A 24,887-nucleotide genomic window follows, 5' to 3' on the forward strand; every position below is an offset into this window, starting at 1 on the left:
TCCATGACATAAGTTGGCCAAAAAAAAAAATCAGAATAATAAATAGGAAGAGAAACACCCACCTAAAGCCTGAACATTTTGAACAACGGATTTGATGGTAACAACAGGTTTTGAGCTAGTTCGATGACAGAATATGTTTTTCAAATGCCATCCGATTTATATGGTTGGCATTTCACCCACAAAATATATAGTCAATTCACTTTACAGAATATTCTGTGAAGCGCTTCGAGACGTCTCGAAGACGTGATAAGGCACTGTATCAAATGCAAGGATTATTATTATTATTATTATATTGGCCAGAGTGGCCCAACCTTTTGGCTGCTGAGGGCCCTATTTGAGATCGTCCACAGGCTGCGTAGCAATATTTTTATGTTTCCCTTCCAGAAACATAACCTAACATTTACAGGTGATGGAGGGAGTGGGTGAGCCAGATGAAATGGTGGGGAAAAAATTAAATCCGCCAGTTGGACCTCCCTGTGACTGAGCTTTAGTAATCTTAAACCCTCCTGTGTAAACACCATCACACATCCAAGGACATTGTGTACAGGGGACATTCTAAGAGTTAGCACAAATGATTAAAGCCTACATGCATCACATATATACTGTATATTAAAAAAATCCCACCAATGTGCAATTAAAGAAAATAGACTGCAGAAAGTCTGCGATTGTAATTTTATCGAACACCTTCATTCTCGCTATCTGACTTCGCCGTGTGGTCGCAATCATTTGATGAGTTTAACCATCTTAAAACCACCACACCCACAACTTGCGTTTACAGAGCGCCACTCACACAGGGTAGTGTCGCAGAGCACTTAGACCCAAGTATCTTTTTTTCCTTCATTTCAGAACAGAACGTTAGACAAACGCCACTTAAATCACAGAATAGCGTCCAGAGTCAGCGTAACCACCTCCATGTTAAAGAACTCTCGCACTTCAATTGGATTCTGTATTCCAAAAGGTCCCCCATTCACACACTGGCTTTGATAACATTAAAAACGTGAACGAGAGTTAAGCAAACTATGAAGCAACGTGCACTGGTTAGTGTTGGATGCTCAGGCACATAATAATATAATGGCGCAAAAGCGATTTAGACTCCAATGTTAAAAAAAAAAGAAAGTAAAAGGGAAACAAAGATCAAAAAACATTTACCAAAAAATTAAGTTTATTGCACAATGCTCTCCAGCAATGTAACGAACAGCTTCAACCGCCTTATTAACATGCTTGTCAAACACTCACACTGTACAAGGCAGCCCAGTGCCAAGGACAGCAGAGATTCTGTAGAGCAGGGGCGTCCAATCTTTTGGCTGCCGACGACCGGATGCCCGGTCTGAAAAACGTCCCCAGGCCGCATAATAATAATAATCCTTGCATTTGATATAGCGCTTTATCACGTCTTCGAAACATCTCAAAGCGCTTCACAGAATAGACTGTAAAGTGAACTGACTGTATATTTTTTGTGGGTGAAACGCGGCAGCCAATTGTGCACAGCAGCGTCCCCCCAAATAGACGTGGATTGAGTGACCAAATTATTATTATTTTTTTTGAAGGGATTATTACCCCCAGTAAAGTGATCCGCCAATCGACTTAACAACCGGGTTCCTACATACTGCTAGATAAACAGAGGCGTGTGCGTGGAGTAAGGAAACTTGCCCAACGTTTCGCCTGTCTGGGAATCAAACCCAGGTATTCGCTTGCGAGTCAAGGGAGGTGGGGAGGGTGGTGGGGAGGGCAGGCTGTTTGAGATCGGCCCGGCTGTCAGTTGGACCACTCTGCTGTAGATTATCAACAAGAAAAAAAACACAGAAACTCCCCCCTGAAATATTAAACTTAGCAATGAGTGATAAGTACTGAGCAAGCTCTCCCCCAGGTAAAATAGAGAGGATTCTAAGATCAAAGCAGGAAATGTAGTGCACTAACTCTGACTGCAGTCAAAGCTGTTTGAGGTACTTTAGATGTGTTTGTTACCAAGACTACTCTACATTACTGATGAAAGGGAATCACCTTTCGGGAAATACTTGAAAGTTCAAGTCAATGACTGTCTCTTCTTCTCCTGAAGGCCAAACAGAGAAAGTCTAATAGAAACATATCACGTCTGTGCCGAATCACAAAACAATTTTCAATATAGATCTCAATAATAAGGGAAACAAAACAATCATAATAAAGATTTGCAACTTTCAAAAAGTAAAAGGTTATTATTTTCACAAATAAATTAGGATGGTGATATGGTCTAATTTTGTTGTTTAAACCTCTGCTAAATCGAAGTGAATCACCTGTATTAATGTTCACTTATGGTAGAAATTCCCCAACAAATTATTATTTATCATTTCCCCCCACACCCACCTGGATGATCAGTGCCTCTTAGACAACGGAAAAAGACCAAGTGAAATGTTACCAAGTTGGCCCCAATCTTTCCTTCTCTTTTCCCAAAGGGAAGTCTTCATGTACATTCCTCTCTCTATACAAATCCTGCTGCCAAGGCAGTCAAACCCATGACAAACAGTGGTGCAAACACCTCAACCACTTAGTTAACAAACCCACGGGGGAGGTGGTTGAAGCCTTGGCAGTTTGGAAACTTTCCAGCCCATCAGTGTTGGTGCCCAAGGTCAGCATAGTGCTACTCGCCCTGCTGGAGAATCTCTTCACTCACTCACTCTTGACTGTTCCCACCAGTTAGGTTGCTATTTGGTGTTGCTGTATTGTTGTTGAACTGGTTTTCTCTGGAGGCTCCAGGATGCTCTTCCAACCCCAGGGCGGAGCCGTCCACAGTCAGTTCCATGAACTGTCCCTCGATCTGTGTCCACGAGGACATGGACTGGTGCACGGTGACCGTGTGCTCCTCCATCTGCCGTTGTAAACTATCCATCTCTTGCCTTTGGCGAGAGGGAAAGAGAGCTTGTTCAACACGGGGCTACGCACAGGTTACGTTTTCAAAAAACACCACCACCATTCACTATTAAAAAGCAACAACTTGCATTTCTATAGCGCCCCACATGCAGGATAGCATCCCAGGGGACTTGACAACATCCCCAACAACAGTACAATCATCAACCCTCGCACAATTTAATTCTGTTCAGGTTCCTCGCCCTTAACCACTCACCCCCACCCCCGCCTCAACAATTGAATGTCTTGTGTTCGGTGAGCATCTCAAGACACTCAGACACAGAACAACCCTTCCCTGTAAGGGACTCACCTGAGCTGCTTCAAACAGGTGTGAAGGTTGTTAAGAGGCTCCTTGCTGACGACCTGTGGTCTGAGCAGCTCCTCCAGCAGGGCGGCAGGTACAGGGCAGTCAGGGATCTTAACCGGCGTCACGGGGGTCGATGAAACAATGTCACCTTTTATCTCCATCCGCTGCTCAGACAGAGAGAAAGACACCATCAATTGACAACTGATGGAAAAATTACATGTGTAAGAAAAATGTATAGTTTTGTGAAAAAAAAGCAGATATTTAGCACTGCAATGGATATAATAATAATCCTCGCATTTGATATAGCGCCTTTTCATGTCCTTGAGGCGTCTCAAAGCGCTTCACAGAATATACTGTAAAGTGTAGTGACTGTATTTTGTGGGCAAAACGCGGCAGCCAATTGCGCACAGCAGTGTCCCATGAACAGTCATGGATTGAGTGAACAAACTATTTTTCTTAATTTTGAAGGGATTATTACGCCCAGAAAAGCAATCGACTAATTACTAGGCTCCTACTTACTGTTAGATAAACAGAGGGGTGTGTGTGTGTGGAGTAAGGAAACTTGCCCAACATACAGCTCGATTAGTTTTGGTCAACACACTGGTTTAAAATGAATAATTAATTTGCTTGAGCAGGGAAAGGATTCTCTTTCCTGAAGTTCCGGGCTTACCTTGCGGGTTCTGGTCTGCTTGAGGTCCACCTTTAGCTGCTGGTTTTGCTGCAGCAATGTCTTCATGCCGTTTCTCAGCTCTGTCACCTTGGTCTGGAGCAGGAACTTGTCTTTACGAGTCACCGTCAACTCCTCCTGCAGGTCCTCCAGATTAGCCTTGATCCCCTACAAATAACAACAAATTCAATTTGTACAGCGCCTTTCATGTCAATAGGATGTCCCAAAGTGCTGGACAGTCAGGAATCCGCACCCGAGCTGTGGTGGGGACCAGGAGTGAAAAGCACCTACACACCAACTGGGTATCAACATGACCAAACATTAAGCTGAAAGACTGGATCAGCCAATACTAAATTTAAACAAAAAAACACTAGAAACTTTTAAAACCTATTTTTCACATGTATAATCCTTCAACAGGTTTTCTCTCTGGGAATCTCCATGTGTAGATGGGATGCATGGAATTCTCAGCTTGGTTTGAAGACTCTTAAGCACAGTGTCAGATTTCCACACGTGCCACGCTGACCACAAAAAAAACATGATCAACAGGTCTGTCGAGGAACAAAAATGAAGATAAACCAAATGCATAATTTGGTGGCAATTGTGTGGCTTTCTTTCCCCTCGAGGACTCTGATTCACTGGAAATTGGATTAGAATCGTTCAACGACAAAAAAGTTACGCACGACTTTCCAATCCTCTCAGAACTCATCTAGATTTAGTGAACGTCAGGATTTTCAGTCTCCACTTGAAGATTATTATTATTATTATTACATCCGGTTTGGAAATCTGGAATACTCAAGATGGAGTTCACCACACGTCTCTGGTGTGGAGTGTATCCCACCTGCAGAGTGTCCTGTAGACCCTCCAGTTCCTTCTGACTTCGCTGCTCTGTCAAGGACAACTGTTGCCTTATGGCTTGTAGCTCTCGTTCCTTCTGCTCCACCTCCCATTTCAAGTCTTCCACCTCGAAACAACAACAACAACAAATTACATTATATTCTTTCACGTCGAGAGGGAATCCCAAGGCGCTGGACAGAAAAGAATTTGCACCTGAGCTGGGGGTTGGGATCAGATGGGGTGGAGGCAGAGTAGGGCAGGTGACCAAAGAAGGGTCTTGAGTGAGGCAAGGGAGGGGGGGAGTGGGTGGCGCGAGAGAAAGAGAGCAGCTTATTTATTCAGGAACAAGGTCTCAGAGCTCACTGCTGCTCCGAAAATTCTACCCCGAAAACTGAATAAACGTGTCGAAGGAGAATGGGACCCTTTAAAACATTACAGCTGGTCACTACTAGAGGGACATGTCACGCCTGCACCACCGCATTGAGAACGGCAACGTGCAGTATTATGGACGGCTTGCGATCTGTAGCCGACGTGAAACATTTTCCCCCCAAACGTGGTTCTTATAACGACCCTGGCGCTTGATACAGCGCTCGGTCGCGTCATTTGAGACGCCTCAAAGCGCTTCACAGAATATTCCGTAAGGTGAACTGACTGTGTTAATTTGTGAGCGAAACACGGCAGCCAATTGCGCTCAGCAGCGTAGCCCACAAACAGTTGCGGAGTGAGTCGGTGACTGTACCTCCTGGTTGGCTGCTGGCTGTTTGTTAAGTTCTTCGTCCAGCTGTTTCTGCAGGAGCTGAAGCTGGGTCCGGGTCGCGGCCAGTTCTTCCTGGAATTCCGCCACCTCCTGAGAATGTTTCCCTTCCTGGTTCCTACGACAACAAGATTATATTTGTACAGCGCCTTTCACGTCGGAGGACGTCCCAAGGCGCTGGACAGAGTACAGTATTTCCCATTAGGGCAACAGCATCATGTGGGGACACAAACACACACACACACACACACAGACGCCATGTCCTCGATATGAAGTGGAAATGATGAAGAGTTTCACACCTCAATATAGCGATTGCCCTGGAGGGCCAGCCTACACCGACATGTGGGGGGGGGTTGAGCTCACAATTATTGAGCTCCAAGGCTACTAACTGAGCCAAGCTGACACCTAATGATAACCCACAGTTATCCCTGTGCCGGTGGTTTATGGCTGAGACCGCCTGTGAAATCACAGATGTGCTGTACAGTTGTGTTGACTTACTGGAGTTTGTCGGCTTCGGCCTGGAGAGCTCTCACCAGCTGCTCTTTGCCCTGCAGTTCCTTCTTCACCTCACTGAGCTCCAGCGCCGCCGCTCGGTAGTGACGCCGGTTGTGACCAGCCTCGGCTTTGGCTGCTGATACCTGCACATCGGCAGCGGAGAGCGAAACAATAAGGTCATTAATCGTTAGACCGGCGACGCAGTGACAAAGGTGCAGTTTAATAATCCTTCATTCCTGGTTCACGGGTACAGTGTGAGTGTATTCTACATCTTCCTTCAGATCTAGGGTTACCCTGGGGAGCTCGGACACTAGGGTTTGGAGACACTCTGTGAAAACCCGGGAGAAATAAACTGGAGCCTCAACAACAACTACATATCACCCCTCACACAGGGTAACCTCCGGGAGGTGATCATAGACACGGTTGAAGAGGAAGGTCTTCAAGCGCAAGAGTGTTCCAGAGTTTTGGAGAGTAGTGGCTGAAAGCACGTCAACGGATGGTGGTACGGGGGTCACAATGGAGCCTGTGAAGGTGACACCTCACTCACCTGCTGTTTCAGCTCCTTAACGTTTCCCCTCTCCCTTTCTAACGCAGACTGTAAGGCATGAACCAGGCGCTTCATCTGCTGGTCCTCCTCCTCCTTGCGCTTCAGCACAGCTTGTACCTGCCACAGGGTTAACAAGGATAGTCCACAACACCCCCTTCACACAGAGAGAGAGAAAAAGAGCGCGACAGACAGACACACACACACGGTAGTTCTTTTTACTCAGTGCAATGCTGTCTATCAATAGGGTGAACAGAAGGGAATGAAGAGAGAGCGAGAGGGGGAAAGGCTGGTGAGGGAAACAGATTGCACAGAGCGTTACAGCCCAATCAGCCAGCAGATAGACCTCATGGACCTGCTCCCCCGACCCACACCCTCCACAAGGCTTCCTCTCTGTACCTGCAGGTTCAGCTGCACTAAGTCGGCCTCCCTCTTGGCCAGGGCAGTCTCCAGGATGCTGGTGTGCTCCTTCAGGGCGGCGTGAGACAGGCTGAGGCCGGACAGCTTCCCCCGCTCGTGCTCCAGCTCCAGAGACAGCTTTTTATTAGCTTCCTCCAAACGGCGGATCTTCTTCCGGAATCCTCTGGCCTCCTGAAGCTATGAGAGAGAGCGAGAGAGGTGGGGGGGGGGTCCTCGCGTTAAAGGGAAGACACCAGTCAAACACCAGGCCACAAACCGAAAACCTCATCAGATTATATAGGATTCCACACAGCCAGGTATCACAGGAGTTGGCCGAGCTCCTTTAATGAGCTGTGGGACGTCCTCCTGACGTGAAAGGCGCTTTATAAATGGAATCTTGTTGTTGTTGTGTTACAGCAGGAATTCTCAGCACACTTCCTCCCACCTCATTAACCGTCTTGAGACGGGCCTTGAAGGAGGCAAGGGAGGGAGCGAGGCGAAGGGACCGTGCGCCTAGCCCTGCGATGCTGTAAGCTTTGCCCGAATAAAGTTGTGTGGGCTAGAGAACAGCTCGCTCGCTTCTCTCTCTCTCTCTTGTATTTGCTTACCTCGTCCTCCAGTTCTAGAACCTTCTCTCTGTAGTCCTCCAGCTGCTGGCTGGTGAGGGAGATCACTTCCTGCAGCTCTTTCTCCAGCAAGGCTTTGCTCTGGGACACTGCCTGCAGCTCCGACAGCAAAGCCTGAATCCGTTCCTAGTCACAGAACAAAAGGCTTTGTCAGCACAGCTCCCAATTACATTCTTGATATATATAAAAAATATATAGATATACACACACAGCAACACCACAATATGAATTAAAAGTAATAATAAATTCTGCCACTCAAACTGTAGTGGGGAAAAAAAATAAGACTTTCTCATTCCGTGTCAAACACTCCTGAAATTTCTGTACACGAGTTTTCTTCTTCTACAATAATTCTTGCGTTGATGTAGCACCTTCCGAGGCAGTTTAAAAGCCTCAAAGCGCTTTACTGAGTTCACTGCGAAACGTAGAGACTTGTGGATGATGTGGGCAAACACAGCAGCCATGTCGTGCATAGCAATGAAGGGAAGTGAAGAATCAATTCAGCGTCTTGGGACGTTCTTCTGACATGACAGCCACTGTCTAGATATAATTTGTTGTTGGTTAGAGGATTGTCGGCTAGGACACAAGGAGAGAGAGAGAGAGATTCGCTTTCTCTTTGCAAACAGTGCTGTGGGATGTATGACGTCTTTGGGTGAGCCAAGCTACCAACTGTAGGGGGTTAAGAATAACGTATAGATGCTGTGAACAGGGTCGTACCTGCAGAACAATCTCGTTCCCCCCCTCGGCCACCTGGGCTCTCAGTTTGCTCAGCTCAGCCTCGGCCGACTCCTTGCTGGTCAGGGCTTCCTGTAGCCGGCGGCTGAGGATCCCCACCGCGTTCTCGTAGGCCTTGTGTTTGGCTTTCATGTCTCTCTGGGCGCTGGTCAGGTCCGTGCCCAGCTTCTTCATCCGGACCTTTTGCTCTGAGATGCCTCTGAAACCAACATCGCCACGGGTCAATTCATTAAGTTATCCCCCAAATAACATCAGTCACTCACCCAACTGTTTGTGGGACACTGCTGTGCGCAACTGGCTAACAAACACACACCCACCCACCTTTTAGCTTCCACCTGCAACTCCTCCACCTCCTTCCTCAGTGTCTCGTTCTCCTGGGACAGCGAGCTGAGCTGGCTTCTGTCAAACTTCACCGACTGCAAGAAGCAGGAAAGAGTTAAGGGTTAACAGCGACAAAACATAAAACTAAATCAGCTTCACACCAACATTAACACCACATGAGGCGATTATCATTGTGATGTTCAAAGTGATTTAACACTGCCCCGCACAGTGCTTGTTTTCCACGTTGTGCTACAATAGGGAGCAGTGTATAAGGACAATAAAGAGCGGTTCATTAGGTCCTTGCAAGCTGCTCCCTTCCAACATCCCCAGTTCTGACGAAAAGTCATCGACCTGAAACTTTAATCCACTTTCCTCTCTCCATAGATGCTGCCTGACCTGCTGAGTGTTATTTATTACATGTGTACCTGGAGCTCAGTTTCCAGCTCATCCCGATCTTTCAGAGCCAGCTCCAGGTGAGCTTCGACTTCAGCCATGTCGTGCTGAACACGGGAGAGGTCCCTGTGTAGGCGAGTCTGCTCATTCCCCGCTGACTTGGCCTCTGTTTTCAGCTGGAGCAGTTCCTGTTTGCACTCCTTCACCTCGCATTCCAGCCTCTTCTTGGTGGATTTTAACTCGCTGATCAACTGATCTTTCGAGGTGGCATCTCGTCGATAGGCCTCCACCATCACCTAAGGAGAAGATTCCATCAACAGGGAATTCAAGTCAACACAAGTCGTTGTGATCCCACTGCTGAATAAGCAGTGGGAAAGTTTGACTGACAGCAATATTAATGGAAAGCTGAGCAGTTTTAGTTGGTTAGACTCCAGCAGTTACCCCAACACACACTTTGGGCTCCCCCCAAGCCTTGGCTCTTGCCAACCTGGACCTAATACTTGCCAGGTGCGTCCCTCCAGGGAGAGAGGGAGAGTGTACATTCCATTGCAACAATCTATCTCAGGGATTTCCATGTGTAGATGGGATGCATGGAAATCTGAGCTCTTTGAACAGCGACATGGGATGTTTAACATCCACCTGAACAGGCTCTATGCAAACATATACACACTGTAAACCACATGTCAATACCCGTGGGTTCAACCTGAACATCTCAAGTGACTATCTGCATCTCCCTCCCTCCCTCACCTTCTGCTGAACAAGTTGCTCTTTCAGTTTCTGAGACTGTTTCTTAAAGCTCGTGTTTTCCTGCTGCATACTCTTCACCTGGGGAGAAAGAGGGAGAAAATCAAGAGAAGCACTAACTGTACGGTTTCTCTCTTTCTCTGGGAATGGGAGGCGGTGCTGCCACTCCTGCTCCTCTGCCAGGAGGGAAAGGAAGAGGTGAGAAAACCTGCGTTACCCTTGGACGCTGGTTAATTCGGACGGAAAACGCCCGACCCCGATGTGTCCGGTTTAAGCGGCTTCCACTGTATATAACAGCTACCTGGCTGGTCTTCACAGCGATCTCCTGCTGAAGCTGCTCCAACATCTCGGAGGCCAGTGCCGTGCCCTCCTCCAGGGACTGGGCTCCTCTCAGCTGCACCTCCTGATCAGTCTGCCCTGCGTGCAGGGCCACCTCCAGCACAATCTTCTCCTGCTGTAAGCTCTGGATCAACTCGTCTTTGGCACTGCCATCACTCTGGGCCTCTTCCAGCTGCGCTTCCAACCCATCGTATCGTGCCTGCAACTCGCTTAGCCCTTGCTTCTTGGTGTGCAGGGCCTCCTGGGCTAAGGTCAGCTGCTTCATTAGGTCCAACTGTTCCTGATGTAAAGCTTCCAGCTGGAGCTCTCGCTGTTTCAGATTTAGCCTGGCCTGGAGAGAAGCAACACACAGTCACTACATTTTACACAGGATCAGGTGAAGCGCTTCGAGACATCCTTCTGACGAGCAAGGCGCTAAATAATTCAACAATTGAAGGAGGCAAGGGAGGGAGGAATAATAATCCTTATATTTGATTATAGCGCCTTATCACGTTGTTGAGACGTCTCAAAGCACTTGGCAAGATATACTGTAAATATAAATCAAATGTAAGCATTAATTATTGTTGCTGACCGCCTCCAGCTCCCTCTCCAATGCTGTAGCAGAGTGAGTGAGCTTCTGAAGATGCTCTCGCTCTTCTTCAAATTCTTCAAGCTTTTGTGTTAGATCATCTTCCACCATCACCTTGGCCTCTTGGATCTGCTGGAAAGCCTTCTCCTGGTCCAACATGTCCACCTGATCATGGCAACGACATTAAAAAAAAAACTAAATTATCTCTGCCTTTAGTCATGGATCGAGTAACCACATTTTTGTTTTAATGTCACAATCATGTGCAGAATGCGCATTGTGCTGTGCGAGTAAATTGTAGCAATGCCAATAAGGTTGACTGAATGCGATGCCTGGTTAACAAGCCCAGGCTACAAACAAGCAGCAGTGTGCTTGTGTCACCTGGCCAGGTTTTGAATGGAAGCACAGAAGAACTCTGCTCCATTGGAGATGGCAGGTTAAACTGTTGTCAGGAAGTCAGGAACAGATTTCACAGTCAACACCCATTAAGCTCTGCCACCGTGTAACAGTGAATTACTGTACATCACAGCCAGGATTGTCTTTCACACAATTCATTACGGTAAGGAGATTGACCAGGCTTTGCTGAAGACACGGTTACAAACGTTGACCTACAATCTGTGTCGGTAGTTAATAAGCATATTGAGACAAGGTGAATGGCTGTGATCTTCACCTCGATGTTTTGCAGGTGGACAGCGATGCGCTCCTTCTCTTTGATGGATTTCTGCTGGGTTTCTGTGAGCTGCTGGAACAGCGAGACATTCTCCATCTTCAGGTGCTCCACCGTGCTCGCCTGGGTCATGTGACCAGCCTGTCAACACAAGTTATCACAATCCCTGAATCATTAAATGTTAAGAACATAAGAATTTGCCGGACGATTGAAGTCCAAGATCCATCCTGTTCTCCTTCCACCATCCTGGGCAGTCGCTTAACATGTCGTGTCCCAAACTATATACGGTATCCCCAGATATTATTTTCCTAAACAAAATCTATCTCATTTGCTTTTGAAAGAATCCATATTTTCCGCTATCGCTGTGGGTCTCCCTCGGGAGACTGTTCCACACGTTCACCACTCGCTCGCTGGCCGAAGTCGTGCTTTACCTGCATGGTTGCCATTTCGCCTTGTAGCCGGACTCGTGCCTCTTGCGCCAATGCCAGCTGCTGCTGGTACCACAGCCTGACCTGCTGCAGGGAGAGGATCTCAGACTGCGATGCCTTGAGCTGGCTGCTGAGGGCGGTGCGGTCCCACTGTGCCTGCTGGAGCTGGCTCTGCAGGGTGGTCATTTGTAGCCGAAGATCATGGACTGAGCGAGGGGGAAAAGTGGAGGCCGGACAAACACATTAATCCAACCTGCGGGCCTGTCTCACACGTACAACAGCCTTCATACAGAGGCCTTCACGCAAGGTAATAATAATAATAATATTTCTTGCATTTAATATAACGCCTTATCACGTCATTAAGACGTCTCAAAGCGCTTCACAGGATATATTGTAAAGTGGAGTGACTGTGTATTTTGTGGGCGAAATGCGGCAGAAGTGTCCAACAAACAGACATGGAATGGGTGACCACATTATTAGTTAAAAATGTTTTTTTTAATAAAAAAGGGACGATTATCCCCGGAACAACATACCTGTACTGTCTCTGCTAGTGACAGCTCGTCGCATTTCCTCCACCTTCCCAATCAGCCTCTGGTACTGCTCCTCAGCCAGTTGTAGATCATTGCTGAGGCCGATCACACTGGCGTTCTTAGTCTCCAGGTGAGTCTGCAGCTCAGTCACTGTTTGCTCCAGGCCGCTGCAGGTTTGCTGTAAGGAGCTCACTTCCACATTCAGTGAGCCATGTTTCTGCTCACTCAGCACTCGCTGTTCATCCTGGGCCTGCAGCTGTGCGTTCAAAGCTGCTATTTGGGCCTGCAATTCTGTCTTCTCTTTCAAAGCCTAAAAATAATAATAATGATGATGATGATAACAAACACATTAGTTGAAGCTTAATCATTATTCTAACAAATAACACTGACCTGCACCTTGCGAGTACCTCATTAGAGGCATCAATTTATTATTCAGTCCAATGTATTACCTGAAACTAATGGTGAGTTTAGGCAAAATTCTAAAATGATCTGGTGGAATCACCCTCACTAACAGGGCAAACCAGTCACCGATTCCCACCAACAGCGAGATTCCACTGTCTTAGCAAAATTTTTGACTTCAGATATTGCACTTACAATAAGCACATTACCTCATTTCAACAGAAACTGAATTTAATAGCCATCCACACTCGAAGACCTCTTCATATAAACACTGGAACCCTTCCCACCCAAAACACTGTGGATGCGGATATTTCCCCCCCCCACCAGTTCAGGTGCCAAGCCAGGACTGTTAAGCCCCTAGGGACATCCTCACGGCGAAAGGTGCTGTGTAAATATAAAGTTGTATTGTGGTGAGACACTTCACCTGATCGGCCTCAGACGTCAGCGATTCCAACTGGCCTTCGAGCCGCATTTTCTCCTTTAGAATCTGCATCACGTCATCGTGGGTCCCCAGCAACGAGCTTCCCACAGAGACACTGGAGAGACAATCACAACACAGCACATTGAACAGACAGGACACCCAGCCCTCCAGCGCTTTGCTCCCCTGCAATGTCTGCTCAAGAAAAGGTAAAGTCATCGATTTCCGTGTGGTGGTGGGGGGGGAAACAGTCACAATAAATAATACTAAGGAAAAATCATTTCTCCCACAAAATAAGCAGTTGATCCACTTTACAGTATAGCCTGTGAGGCGCTTTGAGATGTCTCAACAACGTGATAAGGCGCTGTGGCAAATGCAACGATTAATATTAAAATCTAATATTTATTATTATTAATTATTATAGTTACCTGCTGGAAATGCTGTCTCTGCGGCTGCGGACCTCCCCATTCAGCCCCTGGTCCTCACTCTGCTGCTCTTCTGCTGCGGCTTTCAGCACCTCCCCGATAGAGGGAAACTGCCCCAGAGCCTCAGCTGAGATCTCTCGCCCATCAACAGTGTACACGGCCTTCAGCCTGGAGTCCACTGAGAGTAGAGAAACAGGAGGGCCCGAGGTGATCTCATAACCTTCAGCTTCGCTATCATCCTGCCGCGACCCTGCCTCGCTGCCGTCCACTTCAGAACTGCTGTCCTCCACATTGGACAGAGTCTCCAATCTGTCCTTGTTGTCCAGTGTGAAACCCATTTGGGAAATCACTGAGGTGGAGGAGCCAGTCCTGTTCTGCTGAAGGGTTCCTGATGAGCTCTCCACACTGGATGTCCCACCTGCCCCACTCCCGGGCTCCGAGACCTCAGTTTTGTAATCTGCCAGTGAGCGGATTTTGCTGGATTTGGAATTCTTTATAGCTCTGGATGTGGTGAGGACTCCCAGGCTCCCCACCTTGGGCCCTCGTGGGACACTGGTCCTCATAAAGGAGTATTCCTTAGTCAGAGCCAAAGTACTGGCACGTGGCAGGATTTCCGGATGGAACATCAGCTCTGGGTCCAAAGTGCTGGTGGGACGATGTTTTGGCGTTGATTGCTTAGACTGGAAAATAAGGACAACACACCAATCAGAATGGTTTGAGCATCAAGGAGATAGCAATGAGACCAAACACCTGCCTGCCTTCTCTTTTAAGGAGTAAAAAAAAGGTCTCTGGGGAAGAATCTTTTTAAAAAGGGGAATGGAAATGGGGAATAAGAGATCTGGGGCCTGGAAAAGGTGAGGCCTTGAGGGCATGCTAAAGATGGGGCTGGGAATAACCCAAAAGGTGTGGACTTACTGAGCCAAATAACTTTTAACTTTTCCCATTTTTAAAAAAAAACTCTCCCCCCGGCTCGGTGTTTTATATGATAAGAATCAGTAAGGTACAATGGGTAAAGGAGGGTTTGAAAATAGAGAAGTTGCTGTTGGTGTAAAGACGAATAACCGATTGAGTCGAGACGTTCTCTTATTTCCAGTCCTTCCCTTCCACACCGTGTTCACACACACAACCAGGTTCCACTTACCCTCTCCTGGTGACGTTCCACTCTGTACTGTTTCAGCTGCTCCTCAAGTCGCCGTCGAGCATGCCGGCGGATCTGTTCTTCGTTTTCTTCCCTCAAGGGCGGGTCCACAACGCCTGAGGAGAAACCATAATCTTCATCAGCAGTTTACAGCCATCGATAGTGACCTCCTGGCAACCCATCAGGAGGTACAGCTGAGAATTACAGTGAGAGACCTTGGTCTGTTTCTACAACAGCAAGCCAAAGAGGGAATGTGAAACGGTTCTTTTCTTGAGCTCACAACACGTCAACCACAAACCGTTCCCATGAAATGTTTAACACATTTAATCCTCTCTAAACTGGCATGGTCTGAGTAAACAGAAGTGATATTTTACACAAGATTTTCAACAACAACAACCAATTACATTTGTATCGCGCCTTTCATGTTGGGAGGACATGACGAGGCACTCAACAACAAATGCAATGAAATTTCAGCTCTCCGAGACGTGATCTGCGTGAAGGGCGCTGTACAAATGCAAGCAAGTTATTGTTGAAATGTATTCTTGTCTTTAGCCTCTCAGCAATGCCTGCCTGCAACCAGCACATTTCCTTGTTGAACTGGATTCACACGATGGGTTGAGGAACAAGGTGAAACTGTAACCCCACTTCCCCAGCAAACACCAGGCTACAATATTCAACAAAGACTCGATAAAAGCAAGCAGAGAGACCTGCACTTCTGCAGACAAAATGCAGGCTATTTGCGCAGAGATTAAGTGAGCACAGCAAAAGAAGTCATGGATTTGTTAAGTAGTATATTTTCAGCCAAGGACAGTAGACACTGTCCATCGTTATAGACTCCCAGCAACAGCAGTTAGTTTGCCAAGTCTTTCAATAAGGTGTTAGACAAATATCTAGATTTGATTAAGACCAAAGGTTAGAGATAGATGATCAAATACTGTACTCCATGGGAAACAATGATTTGTGAACGAAAGGCATTAAAGGGCGTCATGTGTTCAAGGTCACAGCACATGCACAGTCAAGAGAGAGAGAGAGAGAGAGAGAGAATGGCAGGGAAAATCGGCAGCTTGAGCAATTATACAGTAGGAGCAAAAACAACTTGGATTTATATAGCGCCCTTCACGCCGGACGGCGTCTCAGAGCGCTTATTTTTGGCAAGGAGAAAGGTTGGATACTAATAATAATCCTTGAATTTGATATAGTGCCTTATTACGTCTCAAAGCTCTTCAGAGAATATACTGTAAAGTGAATTATCTTTAATTTTGTGGGTGAAGCATGGCAGCCAATTGCGTTAAGCAATATCCCACAAACAGTCGTGGATTGAGTGACCACATTTTATCTTTTGGGGAGGGAGGGGATTATAAACCCCAGAAAAAAGCAATCCTCCAATCGACTAACAACTGGATTCCTAATTACTGCTAGATAAACAGAGGAGTGTGTGCGGAGTCAGGAAACCTGCCTAAGGAGAAAGAAGATGATGGAAGGGACATCACTATAAAGAAATGCTTACACATGTCCGTCTCTTGTAAAGGAAGGCTTAGCCTGAGCGACTGCAAAGCTTCACATTTGGGAACATACAGCTTAGATATCGGCCCCTGAGACGACTGAGAGGTGTCGTGGGAAGCCAGCTCTGCTCTGCTCTCTGGGGGCTGAGGTTCTGGTGAGTGAGAGACAGCCTGGGCAATGTCAGAGGGCCCCGCGGAGCCTAATACAGACTTCGCTCCATTCTGACAACCGTCTCCTTCACCACCAACACCAACACGGGAACACTGCTGGTCAATCTTGCCCTCATCTCTGCCTGAGATACTGCTGGGATTGTTGTCCATGGCTGGTCCACTCTTTGGAGGTTTACCAGTACTGTTCTCATAGGCACCTATGAAAAATGAAGCACAGTTTAGCCACGAGCAACACCCTATTTCTAGGCCTTAAAAATTCAACACAAGCAAAATCCTAGGCTTCGTTTTGCTGGATAGAACATGTGAAGTCGAGTTTCAGTCACTGGGGTAATTCTAGGATTCACCGAGCCAGTGTAAGCATCACTATCACAGAGCGAGAGAAAGAGATCTAACAAGCCCAGAGCGCAACTAATTAGTGGAAATACTGTTCTATAAATGACAAACAACTGGGGACAAGACGGTATTTTAGACATCTTCAAATATCTCTAATTGCAACTCTCCTCAGTGACTGGGTTCAGTTTATCCAGTGTGAAACAGGCGGAGCCACACAAACTGGGAAAGTAGACTTTTCAACCCACCCTGGGCCGAGTCAGCTGATTGCAGCAGTAGCAGAAATCAGTTTCAGTGCCTTCGACTGGAGGACAAATCAGTCTTCACTGAGATAGTGGGAGACTTAACACACAGACAAGACAGTCTGACAGTCTCTATTCCTAGCACTGATAATCTCCCGTTTGTCAAATGAAACTTAGAAATACCTTTACTGCTCAACACACCTCCCGAGCGTGACTCAGCAAAACATACCCAGAGGCCAGAGAGGGATTGTGCGATAAGCAAAACAGTTGTGCCATCAGTCTAACCGGTTTGTCCCCCCCGCACTTAAAGGTTAATACTGCAAACAGCCAAACTCAGCACAGAGCAAAACACAGCGCCAGATTGCGAGCAAGAAATAAATATAAGTGGAGAAATCAGTCAGGTGATGTGCAAGCTTAATGATGTGATTCTGAAGTGCCAATCTGTCGAGAAAACCTTTAGAGTATATAGAAATCCTTGATACCACAAATAGCAGTCCTAACTTTATCTCAGTTTTGGTTATAAACAGGGCGAAACCTTAGGCAAGTTTCCTTACTCCACACATGCACCTCTGTTTACCTAGCAACAAGTAAGAACCTGGTTGTTAATCGATTTAAAAAAAATTATTTGGTCACTCAATCCACAACTGTGTGTGGGACACTGTCGCGGTTTGCCTATAAAATACACAGTTAAACCATGCTTCTCTGAAGCGTTGAGACGTCTCAAAGACGTGATAAAGCACAATATCAAATGCAAGGATTGTTATTACATTATAAAGGACTGTGCCCCAGCTCTTCTCAAGGTTTTCCCTCTACGAAAGCTCCTCGACCTCAGAAGTCAATTCAGGCTGCAGCCCAATGCCGTGCCATCTACAACACAATTTATGTTAACAGTAACAAAGGACTCTGGATTATGTATTCTGCTGTTGTGGAGATCAGGAAGTCTGCTACAGTCACTCAGAGATGTGCGACTAGTCATTAATCAACGTGACCACTGCACCATATCATCCAACACCAGCTGATTTCCTTTCCTCCGATAAATACCAGGCACTTGCCAAAGGTCACAGAAAGCTTCATAATGTTGGTTTCTGGAAATCTGAATTCCCCGCATCCTCCCCCACGCTCCCCCCCTCGGTAAGACGGCTGACAATATTCCCTGGAATTGGTCACTGAAGTTTTCTAATTAAATGAGGAAATGAAATTTGGAAACGTTATAGTGAAGCTGTAAAAATACATTCCCCAGTGAAGATACGGTCTTTCTGGGACACATCCCCCAGCAAACCAGCTGGCCTCGACCATGCTGTTGGCTTGATCCTCATCAGTGACTACAGGCTAACTGACCCCACCCTCATCACACAGGGATCACTGATGGATCCTGGTCCGTCACCTAAAAGCTCTGTTCGCTTCCCGAGCTCAGGAGCACAGAGATAAAAAAAACCCTAATTGGTCACTGCTTGTGGGACACTGCTGTGCGCAATTGGCTCCCGAGTTTCACCCAAAAAGTACACAGTCAATTCACTTTATAATATATTCTAGTGAAGCGCTTTGAGACGTTTCAATGACCTGATAAGGCACTACATCAAATGCAAGAATTATTATTATAATTAGTATAAAGAGTATTCGGAGGTTCTTGATGGTCGTTGAGTCTGCAATCTAGAAATACACCTCATACTTCTGAACGTTTGTTTCTCCCCCTTGTGTCATTTCTAAAGGGAAAACAGCAGCACTACGCACACACACAGCCATCACAACAATGTGTGTGGCATCCTGTTCTACAAAGAAAGACATACGCCATTTATCAACTGGGATTCTTAAATCTGAGGCTGGTAAAACTCAAAAGAAAACACAACCCATCAAGTAATAACAAATTACATTAGCACAGCGCCTATCACGTGAACAGGCAGGGATTTGGACCCGAGCTGGGGGTTGGGATCAGGAAGGGCGGAGGGCAGGGAGGAGAGGAGGGTGACTGAAGGTGCGGTCGAAGAGGAGGGTCTTGAGATGTGACTCGCAGCAGGCAAGGGAGGGAGCGAGGCCGAGGGACTGTGGGATGGGGACAGAGAGGCTGAAGGCCCGACCTCCAACAGTGGCGGACCGGACCGGGCGGGGGATATGGAGCAGGATGGAGCCTGCAATCTCTAGCTTTCCTCTCTCAGTAATGTGGGGAAAGTTTTTTCTGGGGGGAGAGAGAATTTAACTACTCAAGGAGTACTTTACCATTCATCACAGGCTCTGTGGTAGATGCCCTGGGCCCGGCTGCGTCAGTGGGAAGCTGGTCTGTATTCCCGTTCGGTATGTTCTCCAACAGGACTGCCTGACCATGGGTCGGGGTTTCCATCATTCCACGACGTTGGGAAGCGGACAGTAATTATACAGTAAAGGTCTTCTCGCAACGAGCCATTAAACAGACATAAAGAAGCTTCAGGAAACCGGGCCAATTCTGAAACCTGGCACCATGATCCGACTGTTGAGCTTCCAAGTTGCGGGTTTTTAACAGGCAGATTCCAGCACGTCAGGCAGGGGCTGAGTGAGTCAGCGCTAGCAAGGCCATCACTGAGACACCACAATCTCTGTAAAACAGCACAATAACTTAATGAGTACTTACAACATTAGAGATTAGATTCACTTGTCAAATAAAACTATGTAACAAGAAAACAATAGGAAGCTAAGTGGTCCACAATGCAAACATGCAGGACAGGACTAGTTACAAAGGAAGAGGAGTAGGCCATTCAGCCCCTTGAGCCTATTTCGACATCCTATTAGATCATAATAATAATAATCTTTGCATTTGATACAACACTTTTCACGTCTTCTCGACGTCTCAAAGCGCTTCACAGAATAGACTGTGAAGTGAACTGACTGTATATTTGTGGGTGAACTGCGGCAGCCAATTGCGTACAGCAGTGTCCCACAAACAGTCGTGGATCGAAATGACCAATTTATTTTGAGGGATTATTATCAGGCGTGTGGAGTAAGGGAACTTGCCCAAGGTTTCGACCTGCTGGGAATCGAACCCGGGTCTCTCGCTTGCAATGCGAGTGCTCTAACCACTGAGCCACAGGACTCCAAGTACAATTGATCTATACCTCAACTCAAAATACCCTCCTTTACCCCATATCCCTTGATACCCTGACCTAACAAACATCTATCCACCTCAGCCTTAAAATGTGAATCGATCTAGCCATTATCCACAGCCTTTTAGGGGGAGAGAGAGAGAGAAAGTTCCAAAGTTGGGGCAAATGATCTGTTTCCACGCTGTGTGTAATGTACTAGGAATACTCCCAGAGTGTGTAACTTGCCCAGATGTTTCGTTTAAAATAATCCTCCTTCACTGACCCACTTAGAATACCAAGGCCTGTCTGTATTCCAGCAAAATGCTGGTGAAACAGTTCATCTGCTGTTGTTTGTTTATTTTTCCAAAAATTCTCCTCCAAATACAAGCGACGAGAATCTTAAAATAGCAAATAGCGTCAACCAATATTTCCATTCAATATCCATTTAATTTCCATGTATGTTAAACTGGTACAAACTACCCTAGTGCATTGAACAACAACTTAGAATACCTGCTCTTGACACGCGAGAAAACTAACCTTATTAAAATGATAACATTTTACAGTAAAATCAAGCAAACCCACACATCCAACAGAGCAGGAATGATACTTGCATAATTCCCAGTCACCCATCATTTGCTCACGTCTCAGATAAGCTTCCATCATATAATGATAGCCCTGAAGACACCACTGATACACATCTACATTTCAAAATGATCAGAAGCTTCAGGGTTACATTTGTAGTGTTATATAATAATAATCCTTGCATTTGATATAGCGCTTTTCACGTCTTCTCGACATCTCAAAGCGCTTCACAGAATAGACTGTAAATTTGTGGGCGATTAGTTCGCAATCCCCGCCTCTCTCATCTCCTCTCTGCTCTTAAGCACAAATCCTTAACAGCTAACATTGCGTTCCATCACCTGTACTCTGTGACCTGTAAAACCAACCACGCTATTCGATTTTCTTATGACTATGAAAAATAATTTGCTGCAGGTATGACATGCCCACACTCTGCCCACCTGCATGACTGCAGTTATGGCACATTATTGGATAACACTCTTTTCTTTTGATCATCGGCTTATATCAAATCACTGTGCAAAGCTTTTAGACCATCTCACTGAGTCACTGTTGAATTTGGTATTCCAAGAACGTCAAAGGACATGGCACAGTGAAAAAACGTTTTATTGTGCTCAGTACATCATTTCAGAAGGTAACATAGACATTGTTTGAAAAGGATTCCACATAATTAGTGTTTATATTAAATAGCCAATGCAGATAAGCAGCATTGACAACCAGAGAAGGCTTGATTGATACGACAGACCAGCTGGATTCAATGGGAAGGAAGGAATCGTTACCAGCTCATCACGATAGCCTTTCCAAAAGACATCACTCTGAACATTGCTCCCAATAAGCAAACATGGAAGCAATCTGAATGATCCTTCCCACCTCCAAATTTTGATCCCAATTATCCTGACTTAGTATCCCAGTCAACCAAAGATTTTCTGAAACAATAATTGCAGTCACCGAAATATTACATTAAATTGCAAATTAATCTTGTTATTAAATCCTGAAGGAAACCAAACCTGCATTTATACCCAAGCAACATGTTATTATCCAATTTTAAAGAGATCAATGTCATCAATGTCTTTAGGCAGTTTTTTTTACTCAAAATCTCAAACAAGATTCTACAATACTGTGTATACACAAGGCAGTCCTCAGTACTCAATGCTGTCTGCTAGAGAAGACAATGAAGCCTCCGTGTCCTTACATGTCCTTAACCCCACAGGCCAAAGCCTCAACAAGTTAGTTAGGCAGTCTTCCAAAATCAGTTTACCCAGATGCTAATTACTGGCCCACAGAGATCTGAATCAACACAAACAATAATCTAGCCTCGCTGTTTCATTATTACCACTCTCCTTTCGGGTTTAAATAATTAAACACAGCAAACTGGCATCGCTGCTTTCAGACAGCACTCAGGATCAATAAAAGCCTGGTGTAAAGTTACCAGGAAGTAACATAAATAGGGATGGGAATCTTTGTCAATCATCACCACTGAGGCAATAAAGAGCTTTCATTCAGACTGCAGTCGCCTCTCAGTAAGCAAACATAAACACACAGGCCCAGGATATGTAAAAGTAATCAGTACAATCGTAAGTGTACACTGCACAAAATACATATCCTTAACCCCACAGGCCAAAGCCTCAACAAGTTAGTTAGGCAGTCCTCCAATATTTGATACCAACCACAAATAGTTTGCGTGCTTCGCATTGATAAATTACACTTACAATCATTAGACACTGAAGGAAGAACTCAACGTACCGTTTGCTTTACATTAAAAGTTACTGGATGTAAAGAATGTTTGATCATTAAGTTTGTTCAATGACGATACCCAACAATATTAAAGCACTACTTATAGCATTGGAAACTCCACAATACACAGACAAGGTAGAGAAAAGATTGCCATTTGCTCTTACGAACAGTTCAGACATCGTGCTTTACTCAAACACTATTTCACACTTTACAAACAAGAAACCATTAGCTGTGGTAGGGGGGGGGGTTTAGCTGTGGTGGGGGTTAGCTGTGGGGGGGGGTAGCTGTGGGGGGGGGTTAGCTGTGGGGGGGGTTAGCTGTGGGGGGGGGTTAGCTGTGGGGGGGGGGGTTAGCTGTGGGGGGGTTAGCTGTGGGGGGGGGTAGCTGTGGGGGGGGGGTAGCTGTGGGTGGGGGGGGTAGCTGTGTGGGGGGGGGGTAGCTGTGGGGGTTTAGTGGGTTAGACTCCAGCAGTTACACTGGTCTCCCCCCTCCCCTCCCCGAGCCCTGACTCTGCCAATCTGCGCCCTAATACTTTCCAGAATTAGGTAACGGTCTCCACCGCTTTGGCCGCACATTCCACACACAACAGCATTTTCTCTGAGGAAGAACATTCCTCTAAACGCAGACACTCCTCTCCCCACTCTCTGTCTCTCCGGATCTCAGGCCCTAATAACAACAACAACAATAACAACAATAATAATAACAATAGTCTTTGCTTTTGACACAAAGTCTCATCACGTCGTCGAGACTTCGCAAAGGGCTTCACAGGACCCACTGTCAAGTGTAGTGACTGTGTGTTTTGTGGGCCCGACAGCCTCTGCCCCGGGGGCTCGGTCTCTGTGTGGAGCCCCGGTCCCCGAGGCCGCGCCTCAGCCTCAGCCTCGGGAGGAGGGGGTGACAGGGAGGACACACACGGGGCTGTCGGGGCGGGAGGGCGGCGCGAGGCCGCGGCTCTTACCGTTGACAGCGGCGGCGGCGGACGTGGCTTATTGACTCCGCCGCCGCTTTCCTTCCCCCGGCGCCGGGCCCGACCCCCAAACGGCCGCCCCGCTGAGCCCCGCGGGGTTTGTGCCCGTGGGGGGGGGGGGAGAGAGAGAAGCCTCAGCTCTCCCTCTTTCCCTCTCTCTCTCTCTTCGTGCCGTTGGCACTCGGGTTTATTTTTATTTAGTTTTGTTACAAACAGAAACGTTCCGCCCTCTCGATCCCGATCTCGCGCGGACCGACTTGACTGACCGGAAGCGACCGTCAACCCGACTCCCCCGACAGCGACGGACCTTCCGGTGCAAGGCCCGCGTGAGGAGGGTCACGTGACAAGGGCCGCCGGTGGGGGGTCACGTGACGAGGGTTGGTGGGGGGGCGGGGCCTGAGAGAGTGACAGGTGGCCCTGGAGACCCCACACACAGTGACTCAAATCCCTTTGGTTGAAGAACCTGGACCTCCATCTCAGTGTTGTTGTTGTTATTATTAATAATTATTATAATGATAATGTTTGCTTTGTGGGCAAAAATACCACTCAATTCACTTTGTGGCGTGTTTGAGACCTCTCGAATAATAATAATAATAATAATCCTTGCATTTGATATAGTGCTTTTCACGTCGGGAGGACGTCCCAAAGCGCTTCACAGAACACACTGTAAAGTGAATTGACTGTATATTTGTGGGCGAACGCGGCAGCCAATTGCGCACAGCAATGTCCCACAAACAGTCGTGGATTGAAAATGACCAATTTATTATTGTTTTTGGTTTTTGGAGGGATTATTATTAGGCGTGTCACGATAGGGCAAGCTGACTCATCAAGGGCAAGGATTATTCTTATTATTATTATTACTTGGCGAACGACGACAACAAATTGCATTTGTGCAACGCCCTTCACAGCAGGAGGACGTCATATTAGAAGGGAGACTAAAGGCCCGATCGAAGAGGAGGGCCTTGAGATGGCGGTGGCTTACGCGGTGGTGCTCGCTCCCGCGCCGTCCAGACGTCACAAGGCGCTTCACCGCATATAACGGAAAGTGAATTCACGGTGCATTTTGTGGGATAAATTGCTCACCAAAAAAAGTCACCTTTAATTCCTTTTAAGATCTCAGCTTGCTTACCTGCCCTTAGTCCAGCAGAGGACGCTGATTCCTCCCTTTATCTGGTGAGGGCTTGGATGCCAGGACTGGGATCTTTCCTGGTCCTCTCCACGGAGAGTTACCAAGTAACTTACGCTTTATTTCTTGTTCTGAGGTTAAACGTTTCCCGGACTCCGAGCCAGAACTGGTATGTTCCCATCGAGGCCTTCTGATCCCCACTATCTTGTCTTCGTCTCACCTGGCTCCGTGTTTCACACCATCCAATGTAAAACGCTCGGAGACGGCTTTCTTGCAGGAAAAGCTTTGGTATAAATGAAGTTGTCATTGCCCGGGCAGGTCAGGGCGAAACCTTACTCCACGCGCCTCTGGTTAACCAGCAGTAAGTAGGAAGCCGGTTGTTAGTTAATTGGCGGATTGCTTTCCAGGAGTAATAATTTGGTCGCTCCATCCACGACTGTTTGTGGGGACGCTGCTGTGCGTAATTGGCTGACAGGTTTCGCCTACAAAGCACACAGTCAATTCACTTTACAGCATATTCTGTGAAGCGCTTTAGACGTCTCAACGACGTGACAAGGCTCTGTATCAAATGCACGGATTACTAT

General features: G+C 46.8%; 1 protein-coding gene across 2 annotated transcripts; it reads right to left on the minus strand.

Moving 5' to 3' along the window:
• Positions 1-1,684: 1,684 nt before the first annotated feature.
• Positions 1,685-23,208, minus strand: golga3 (golgin A3). Of its 2 annotated transcripts, XM_007901770.2 has the most exons (24): positions 23,169-23,208; positions 19,065-19,417; positions 16,113-16,475; positions 14,609-14,721; positions 13,471-14,147; positions 13,049-13,160; positions 12,229-12,535; positions 11,699-11,901; positions 11,271-11,408; positions 10,607-10,768; positions 9,998-10,366; positions 9,700-9,777; positions 8,985-9,248; positions 8,560-8,654; positions 8,221-8,437; positions 7,489-7,632; positions 6,881-7,078; positions 6,485-6,601; positions 5,941-6,080; positions 5,428-5,560; positions 4,693-4,815; positions 3,858-4,022; positions 3,191-3,351; positions 1,685-2,870 (listed from the first exon to the last, which is right to left on the minus strand). In XM_007901770.2, exons 2-24 carry the CDS (start codon positions 19,186-19,188, stop codon positions 2,648-2,650), a joined length of 4,626 nt encoding a protein of 1,541 aa, XP_007899961.2. In that variant the 5' UTR covers positions 19,189-19,417; positions 23,169-23,208; the 3' UTR covers positions 1,685-2,647. The 2 variants fall into 2 exon arrangements, with proteins under 2 accessions (XP_007899961.2, XP_007899962.2); XM_007901771.2 differs by lacking the exon at positions 16,113-16,475 and having other exon boundaries at positions 23,169-23,206.
• Positions 23,209-24,887: the final 1,679 nt, after the last annotated feature.

The sequence above is a fragment of the Callorhinchus milii genome, unplaced genomic scaffold (genome assembly GCF_018977255.1).
Source record: "Callorhinchus milii isolate IMCB2004 unplaced genomic scaffold, IMCB_Cmil_1.0 Scaffold8, whole genome shotgun sequence".
Lineage (NCBI taxonomy): Eukaryota > Metazoa > Chordata > Chondrichthyes > Chimaeriformes > Callorhinchidae > Callorhinchus > Callorhinchus milii.

Bases quoted from the DNA above. Each gene is read 5' to 3' on its own strand.
- golga3 (XM_007901770.2), bottom strand. From the start codon at position 19,188: ATGATGGAAACCCCGACCCATGGTCAGGCAGTCCTGTTGGAGAACATA. The intron at 13,161-13,470 runs GTAACTATAATA...TTGTCTCTCCAG, and splicing joins AGAGACAGCATTTCCAGCAG to TGTCTCTGTGGGAAGCTCGT. The intron at 6,602-6,880 runs GTACAGAGAGGA...ACCCTGTGGCAG, and splicing joins TAGTGCAGCTGAACCTGCAG to GTACAAGCTGTGCTGAAGCG.